Genomic DNA, 9694 nt, shown 5'->3' with positions numbered 1-9694 from the left:
GCCGGTAAAACACGTCACAAAACCACAGTGTCGGTGATGAGACTTTCTGAACGCTAAGCAACCTCCATGAAAGTCGGTCTGTTTAACTTAGAACAAAATCGTGTCGGCAATCGCCTCTTGTTAAGGAGGAATCATTTCAATCATAATCAGATGCGTTTGTGTGTGGTCTGCACGAGGTAATAAAGAAAAAGAATATTATGGGATAATGTTTCTGATATGGTAAACTGGTTGATTGATCGAAATCACTGGTCATCTCACATAGTCACATTTCACTTGGTTTTGACCTAATTGTCATTTAAAGAAGCAAAATGCCTACTTTAATCAGCTTCGTTGGCTTCTCTTTAATAAAAAAAAACGCTGGCTGTGGCTCACCTATAGGAGAAAAATTATCCTTAAAAAGCTAGTCAACAGAATACTTGGAACTAGTGACAGCTAATGAAAACTCGTGACAACTAGTTACAGTCAACAAACTATTCAACAGAACTATTAGAACTAGTCAACAGCTCGCGTTTTTCTTGTCGCATGCTCAAGGTCAAGTGGAGGTCTGTTCAATATCCAAATGGCTCGTCCGGTCATTCCGTTTGGCGGACGCGAAAGAACGCAAGGTGGCAATGGACAGCGGAACCATCGCACTTTTTTCCACGACAGTCGAACCGTCCAGCAAGCCGTCGTCGACTCGGAACAGGACGGCTTGCCGCGCCGTGCCATTGACGCAGCGCCGGAAGGGCGTCGCCTGTGGCAGTTGCTTACCCAAAGTAGCGTTGTTAGTATCGGCTAATCCTTCGCAAGGTGGGCCTACATCGCGATGTTCCAGGAACACCACCCCGGAATTTTCGCACAAGCGTAGTAGCCGTGGGTCCCGCATGGAGCGCTTGGACCGAGAACCCCGTGTTTCAACGACTAGCATATCGTCGGCTCCCAGGAACGCCACGCATTTGGACGTCGCCGAAGAACGTAGCGCGCAGTCTCCGAGCATCAGGGACATGGCCGTCGCGACCGAGACGTTGGCGAGCACCTCGGGATCGTACCAGGGAACGAATTCCCCCCTAAACCGAGGCGCCTTGACCGCGGCGTTGTTTCTTACGTTGGCCAGGCCGTAGGCAGTCACCTGCCGTGCTCCTCTGGATCGGTACCACTCGGCGAGATCGTTCACAAGTTCGGGGCTCCCACTGTTTACGCGAATGCAGATGGCGATGGAATCCCTGTCGCGAAGAGGCTCAACGAGCGACGCGTTGATGGGGATCCACACGTCAGACTGGCGGTCTCGACTAGTGCGGATGGACAGGGCGACCGGCACGCGGTCATTGGGTTGACCCGTGGCAAACTCGAGAACCGCGTCGTGCAGCCGCCACGGCGAGGTGCGGGGATCTCCGTCTTCCGATGATCGGGACAGCCGTCTGCACGCGGAAGGTCTGGTCGGAAAGGAGTTTGGGTAGTCCCGGTAGACAACGCGGGCTTGCACGAGGCAGCTCTGCAGGAATTCCGTAGACGCGAGCGCGAGGACTCGTATCACGGGTTCGGACGAGGACCTGCGTAAAAGACATGCAAAATTAGAAATGCAAATGAGAAAAAACTAGGGTAGGCGTAAGCGCGGGGATCCGAGGGCCTTCTTTACTATAAGCATTTCAGATGCGTGCCAAGTGAACCCCGTATGGTTACTCTGCAGCCCGATTTGTACTGTCATCATTCAGTGCGCTGGATTTTCACGATGACGGCGGCCAAGTATTACTGGTGCTGCATTCCAAGAACGGTTCACTTCCCACAATATACAAATCAATATACCGACCAGATAAAGATCTCATCAGGACTCCCAAACCAAACACTCGCAGCGTGGCCCGGTCCGTGCAACCATTTTCGGTCGCGCTCTCGGCCTCGCTTGACGTTTAGCCCCGGTTGTGGCACGCGTATCTTGTACGCAGTATTCCTGTTAGGATATATTTCTCGCTGTTTTAGTCACTTCCACATTATCCTTGTATATTTTCACATCGAGCACTGTACCACGTTAAATAATTTTTAAATGGACATAGAAGGACGCCTCGTATACTGCAACTTGGTCGTTCTTATTTGGGTACTTTGTTTTATACATGGCATTGTAGCGCCCTCGTTCGGGCGGCGCACAAACCGGAGAGCGCGCGATGGCGACAGAAGAAAATAAAGAAGGCGCTAGGCGGTGGCACGTGAAGCCACGGCTCACGTTCCGGGCTGGCATCGGTTATCGTTCAGGCGTGTCTCTCTTTCGCTCCTGTGGCATAAGCCTACAAGTGGTGATCTCGGACGAAGACAATGACTGACTCGAATGCACCCTCAACCGAACAAGCCTCACGTCCGCAGGACGTCTCGGCCGTGCAACTGCGTCTCCCATCTTTATGGCCACAGGACCCGCAAGTTTGGTTTCATCACGAGGCGCAATTCTCCCTGTACCGCATCGCCTCAGAAACGACACGCTACTACCACGTAGCCTCCGTCCTTCCTCCTGACGTTGCCAGCGAGCTCTCCGACGTCCTCTCCAACCCCTCGGACACTACGCCATATCAGCACCTTAAAACCAAGGTGCTGGAACGATTCATGCCTTCGGAACGCGTCCGCCTACAGCAGCTCCTTGCAGAGGGGGACCTTGGCGACAGGCGCCCCTCCCAACTACTGCGCCGAATGCGACAGCTTCTTGGGAAACACGACGTCTCTGCCCACTCAGCGTTGCTTCGCGAGCTCTTCCTCCAACGCCTTTCTCAGCCAATCCGCCGTCAATAGAGCCACCTGGGTTGATGCCTTGCCAATGGTGCTCTTAGGTTTACGAGCTGTCATCCGGGCATACCTGCAGTGCTCAACAGCAGAGCTGGTGTATGGCACTTCTCTACGGCTTCCGGGAGACTTCTTCACGTCAACAAAGCTACCAGACCAGCCACAGCAATTCCTACAACGCCTCCTCGACTGCGTTCAAGACCTCCGGCCCACTCCACCCAGACCTTCCGAACACAAGACCATATTCGCCCACCCTGATCTGGCCACTGCAACACATGTTTTCGTGCGCCACGACGCGGTCAGACCACCTTTGACACCAGCCTACGACGGACCATTCCGCGTCCTTCACCGCACCCCCAAAACTGCCACTCTACTTCAGAACGGCCGTGAAGAGACAGTCATCTTGGACCGACTCAAGCCGGCGTACCTGGAGACCGCCCTAGAAAGCCTCTCATCTACGACTGATATTCCGTTGCAATACCACAAACGGCATGTCACATTCCGACTTCCAGTCTACACGGGGGGCCCTGTAGCGCCCTCGTTCGGGCGGCGCGCAAACCGGAGAGCGCGCGATGGCGACAGAAGAAAATAAAGAAGGCGCTAGGCGGTGGCACGTGAAGCCACGGCTCACGTTCCGGGCTGGCATCGGTTATCGTTCAGGCGTGTCTCTCTTTCGCTCCTGTGGCATAAATCTACAGCATCATTCGCGCTACCTCGACCAGACATGCGAGTTGAGGACGACGCAATCCAAACGGTCTTACGCACGAACATGGGCAAGCCTGTGGGCAGGGCGTACGTGTTCCCCGTTCCCATACCCGAGCTCGAGGTGGTAGTGAGCCGAGAACAGACGCAGGCCCCTTTGCGGAGACTGCCACCGGTGGCCGTGTTCCACCCAGTTGGAGTGCGGTTCAACCGCACGGCCGACGCGGTCGTTGTAAGCATTGGCGGGGGCCGAGGGTTCTCCGAAGCCGAAGAGACGGCCCACGTCCTCGAACCCTCGTATTCGGTGCGTCAAACAGCCCAGCATGGTCGGCACGAAGACGATGACCGCCGTTAACATCAACAAAAGGCCCCGTCGCATCTGCGTGGATTTGGGTGACAACATGGGTGCATGAGTGGTATGTAATGGTTGCCCGAGTGCGGATTGCGCCATCAAGTTTGTCCGAAATGCACTTTTTTTTATTTTACTGCTAAGAAACTATGAAGAGAGAGAATGAGGCCGTTTATCCATCGCGCACAGGAACTCTCCAGTGCCTAGATTTTCACTGAGGCCCACCACCCGCCACCGAAATGTCTATACCATCCACGGGCTTTGTAAATTTTATTGAAATTACAACTGCAGTTAAACAGACTGCTGAGATTACTAACTATCATAGTACAACTAGCTGACATTCTAATCCCATGTGCTTGTTTTATTTTATTTTGTTTCAATGCACGATTTTGGTTTCCATGTCTTTAATGCGACACTTACACTCATAAAAACAAGACCCCACCATGACAATTTTTGTGTCCCCCTGGTGATTTTTCCCGATCACCCTTTTGCATTATATGTGGCCACACATAAAGCAACACTAATCTCGCACGCGGACAGTACTACTTTCACCGAACTTTAAGGGGCAAAAATATTATCGTTTATAAAGTTGCTGGGAAAAACTGGTTTTGTCAAGAGGCGTATGACACCAGCAGTAATGCGGACATTTTCAAAAGTGCTCGTGAAGTGGTAAGCGTTCACGAGGCACTGCACGCACAGTGTGCCAGTGAATTGGCTTTGAAACGCTGGTTTCGAATCGAAGAAAAGGAAAAAATACCGCAGACGGATGACTCTATCAGGTGGTCATGCACGCATGCCCGTGAAAGGGTTCATAATCACACGGATAGGGCTTGCAAGTTCTGCAACGAGCTTGCGCATTCATTGAAGACGCCTTCAAGTAGTATTGGAAAAGTTGATTGTTAGTGAGAGATTTTTAATATCAAGACTTCTTGGTTGCGTGCCGTCTGTTCGAACTATCGAAGCAGGATATAATCGGAGAGCAATCATCCGAACACGAAGCTTCTGGCACCGCGCATGTGGACAGACATGCAGTAATCAGCCCTTGACATTGTGTGATCTATTAGCTTTGGAACTGCGTAGATTACGACATCGAATAGGGCGGTGGTTTCTTCTCGTACACGTAGGCGTGCGCAGAGCTGCCATTCAGGGGCGGGGGGGGAGGGGAGGTTCGTCGCAGTGCCCTCCTCCCTATTTTGTCAGTTTATGGGGCTGACTTTGCCCCTCCCCCCCTCTCAGACGACTAGGGCGAGGGGCGCACACCTATGCCCAAACGTACCGATTATGTTGTGAACAAATACGACTCACCCTTTGGTTTTTTAGGATCAGGTGCCTGTCCAGCCACAGCCTATCGTCGTACACGTACACGTTCTTCCAGTGGCAGCGATGGTTCCGGCATTGCCGGTCCCTGGCGTAAATCTTAGCTTGGTACATGCTTCCTCGTTCTTCTTCTCGTTCCTCAAATACTTGGCACAATCCACCTCGGCGGATAGGCCACGAGTCGGTCGGTGCCTCGCTTAAGAATTTAGTTCACTTGCTGAAGGAACGGCGTGAAAAATGAACAGTTTAGCCTCTACATATTAACAATATAAACTCGTAAAATGTTTTTTAATTAAAAAATATTCATCGAGTACGTGGCGGGCACTACTGCTTCTTCTTCATCTTTCCCTCGTCTGTATGTGGAGGCACAGTCTAATTCAAGGACTATGAAAGTTGCCTTCACAAAATTTCGTTGCCACGTCAGCCTCCTTCAATTTTTACTCGCACAGATCAGATTTATTGAATTGTGTGCGTTTACTGTAATAAAGAGGGAACAATTAGCAATATTTCATTATCTTGTCGCCGTTTCCATTCATCCAGGAAAAGCGTGCTATCACAACCTCTTCAGAAACTAGGCTTGCGAATATCATAATCCGTTCTTCTTTCTCTTGGAGCCTCTATACACTGGGGTACATTAGAAGTGTGGCAGTTTGGGCTAGTTTGTATGACATGACGATAGTTATAGCGCGCGAACAGAACGACGACAAAGAGTGTTCTTCTTGTCTCTTTGTCGTCGTTCTGTTCTCGCGCTATAAGTATCGTCATGACTGGGGTACAGCCACAGGGATGTCTTCTTCGCCGTTCAGGAGTACATCACTGCGACTAAACGACTTCCGCGCTGAATTGTGGACTCACTACATATTTTCAAATTCGTAATTGGCACTTCAAATCATAATTAACTTACTATAGCGTTCCTAGGAATGAAGCAATACAGAAAGTATCAGGATAATTCACCTTATAATCGGCCAATCTCCTCCATTGGTTACGAGCCATGTGCAGAGCAAAACAACAACAGCCTTGACAGCTGTTGTTGTTAAACAACTGTCAGAAAGTTCCAGAGCATTTCTATGTAAACATTAAAATAAATGTAAGGATATTGACAAATATAAAACGAGGGAGGGTACTAACTTGCCTAGCTAGAACAGTCACGCTGTCTCTGCTATTAAAGAAAAAAAAACTGGTATAACGACTTGAGAGATTCGCCTGTTTTTAACATTTTTAACCAGTAAAAGAGATGCCTATGCAAACAAATAGTCAGGGTGTCTATTCTTGACACCACCAATAATATGGATACCATGTTGCGTCCACACTGAAGCAATGGACCTGCGTTGTGGTGGACGCTGCTTCAGACTACGCAGGAAGCCTCGGGCAATGCCACTACGTATCGTTCTGCTTGTCCACGCAAGGGCTTTATAAAGCCTCCGTGGCCGTTGATTCCCCCTCGTGCGAACGAAACGCATGCCGCCCATATATGTTGATCGAACACGGTCGAGCAACCAACCACTAAAATCAACCAGGGCCACAATAGCCCATCGGCGGTGATCAGATGCCACCGCCTCCCACTAGAGCTTACGGTCAGCAGCAATGGTGACTGCTTTAGAGTGTCCATCCATATATAAGCCTTTACATTTTTAGGTAGCACAGGCGTTGAATGACAACTGTTAAGTCTCCCCCCCCCCCCAAACGCCGCTGTTCTGGTCTATATGACCTACTAACACGTTGGACGAGCGAGAAGAAAATTTTCGATGATTTCGCGAATTAACGAAGAGAATGTAAGTGCCTTTTAACTCACATTGTGCACCGCAGCAGGCACCTCGTCGCTAGTTAGCGCGTCGATGCCTTCGGCCACGCGATCCAGTGGGCTGAACACTCATGCTCGCGCTTGTACATTCAATGAAATGTCTGCACTCTTTTCGAAAGGCTGTTTAAAGGACCCCGGACACCAAATTTGGAAACTCGAGATGCTTAACGTGTTGTTTGATAGTCCTGCATGCGGGGCCACCTCTGGCTGATTATTAGTGGCGAGCATTGCCCAGAAGGTAGAAGGAATGAACGTGATCGCCAGAAACCAGCAGGTTTAGGTGGCCGGACCTAGGCCTACCATGAGGGGACGTCAAGGGCATGCCTCGACGCCGCCTCACGGGCGTGCTGGGTCGCCCAGGTTTGGTCGTAGAGAGCGGGGCTCAGCAGAGCCTCATGGAGCTTCGACGAAAGGGCCGTGGTGTGAGCGTGTCTGTACTGTGCCGGGCACCACAGCCTGTGCGGAAGCGTAGCTGGGTGAGTGCCACAGCACCGGCAGTGGGGGGTCGCGTACACGTCCGGGATTATGATGATAACGGGCAGTGGAGGGTTACGTATTTCTTTGAAATAGGCGAAAAGTGGTGGCCTGTGCCCGGTTGAGCTTGAGATTCAGTGTGGTAAAGGCTCGACGTCTGAGGGAGAAGTTCTTGACGAGATCATTGGAGGTAGTACGTCGGGTTGTCCCTGGTGTCTATTTCGTCTCCAGTAGGTCCAGCGCGGTTGACAAGGCCACGCGCAAGGGAGTGGGCGATCTCGATGAGGTTGGGGAGGCGAGGCTGGACTGGGCCCGTGTGGGCGGGAATCCATGTCAGTGTGATCATGTCAGGCACAATCGATATTTTTTTTTTTAGGTTTCACGTAGACCGGGGTCCCCTTGTGACGTTGCAGAGGTCAAGAACGTTTGCGGGACGCGAGGCACCCGGTGAGGACTATTGTTCGACACCCCTCTCGCTCAGTTGTCGAGCTGCACTCGAGGTGGTTAGGGCTGGCTGCTTAGGTTAGGAGTGCTCTTCTTTTTTCGGAGGGGGACACGCTCAAAGCCCCAACACCGTTTCATTTTTCAGCGCTCGCGGGTCTCCTTATTTGATAACAGCATGTTTCATCTTCACCGAAGCTTCTCATGGCCTTCGAGATGGCGAGCGCGCGGTCCGACATCTCGGAGGCCATGCTTGAGCACTAGTTTTTTTTTGTGTGTGTGGTATTTAGGCGGGCGTTTTGAACTGACGCAAAATCGTGTTGAATTAACGTTGCTAGGAGTAACTATACAATGCGTTAGAGCATTTACGATACAATTTCGGCAGTACCAGACGCAAGGCTACGAATTCTTTTTTTTTTTGCGTGAACTAATTGTTGCTCCTTTGAGGAGTAACCTCTAGAGCGCGGTTACACCTTCACAGTCACTCTCAAAATGGCGCAATGTGTGTGGAAGGTTACTCTCCTAAAGGGGCAACTTCGATACCCCTCTTCCTTCTCAACTGTATAGAGTGAGGGCAATTCCTGCTTCTTTCATGTCGTGAGTGAGAGAATAAAACATTTCTTCGCGATCGAGGAAGGAGTGCCGGTGAGTGGGCTCCTTAGTCCGGGATCCCATTGGCGTGGGCCGCTGTCCTCACTCGTCTTACTAGGGCCTCTTGGGTCTTCGGATCCGAGCTGGACAGAGCTGCCTCCCACCCTACAGTGTTGTGCTGTGCTCTGGGTTGTAGAGGTGGATTATGTAGGCGTGGATGGATGGATATGGCTGTACCCTTTAGATCGGGCGGTGGCTAGAGCCACCAAGCCGGAATACTTAATGAACCAAAAACTACATTTATTTTTTTCCCCTTTTGAATAGCGAGGTTGAAGATTCGTACTTTGAGCTGCGTGATATATGGACGCCATCTGGCAGTAATTTCAAGAAACTAATGTTCTTCTAGAACGCACAGCCACTGGTAGGTGGCAGCGCCGTGTCGTTTAAATAAGGACATAGGTTATATCACGGAGGAAGGAAAGGTAAGGAGAGGCCCTGACGTCACTCGTTGTGAAGCCGCGATATGGTGGCTAGAAGAGGGACCATAGCCGCGATGAAGCCGGAAGTCGGCCATATTGACTGGGCAAATTCTCCTCTCTTGTTTACATATGAATGCGAAGCAGAAGGCGCGACTCCCTCTCTGTCTCAAAATGCACGTGGCCTGCGCTCCGCGTGCGCTGGTACTATCCGAAACCAACAGGCACTGCGCCGTGCTCCCGACCGGGTTGCAGAAATTAGGTGCCTTTTCTCATCTTCTAACCACTACCACCACCCTATCCGAAACCAACGGAACGGATTTCAACGCGCTGTTTTGCCGCGATACGGTTGACAAAATCTCTGCGTACGGCTATTGTACTCTTGCACTGCCGGCGTTTACGATAAACACGGCAAGTTGCACGTTAAGCTTCTTTTTTTATTTGTGTTCTTTGTGAAAATAAAGATGATATTTCGGACATTACCGCGCGACGAACCAGGTACCGAAATTTGTACAGCTTCTTTCAGATCACTTTTCCCCCCTTTTGCGCTTCTCTTTAGGCTTTACGAAATTTTCGGTCAGGCCGTGGGCTAGACACAACAATAAAAAAAGAAAATATGTCTTCCCTGCAATAAACCCGGAGGTCCGTAATTATGCCAGTAAAGTCGGCGTCACGGTGGAGCTTGTGTGCGTGGCAGCCCGTTGAGTTTGCGCCGGCCTCTTTGTTTTCGCCCCTCTTTTGTCCGACGCGCACTGGTTCCTACGGATATCCCAAAGGCCATGATTTCATTAGGACGAAAGCAGC

General features: G+C 50.8%; 1 protein-coding gene across 1 annotated transcript; it reads right to left on the bottom strand.

Annotated features, from left to right (window-relative positions):
• Window positions 1-208: 208 nt before the first annotated feature.
• On the bottom strand, window positions 209-5384 carry LOC142774708 (uncharacterized). Its single transcript, XM_075875599.1, has 3 exons — window positions 5096-5384; window positions 3555-3820; window positions 209-1529 (listed from the first exon to the last, which is right to left on the bottom strand). The coding sequence occupies exons 1-3, from the start codon at window positions 5219-5221 to the stop codon at window positions 533-535; spliced, it is 1389 nt and encodes a 462-aa protein (XP_075731714.1). The 5' UTR covers window positions 5222-5384; the 3' UTR covers window positions 209-532.
• Window positions 5385-9694: the final 4310 nt, after the last annotated feature.

This window comes from Rhipicephalus microplus, chromosome 10 (assembly GCF_043290135.1).
Source record: "Rhipicephalus microplus isolate Deutch F79 chromosome 10, USDA_Rmic, whole genome shotgun sequence".
Lineage (NCBI taxonomy): Eukaryota > Metazoa > Arthropoda > Arachnida > Ixodida > Ixodidae > Rhipicephalus > Rhipicephalus microplus.
This window is presented reverse-complemented; position numbering and strand designations above follow the sequence as displayed.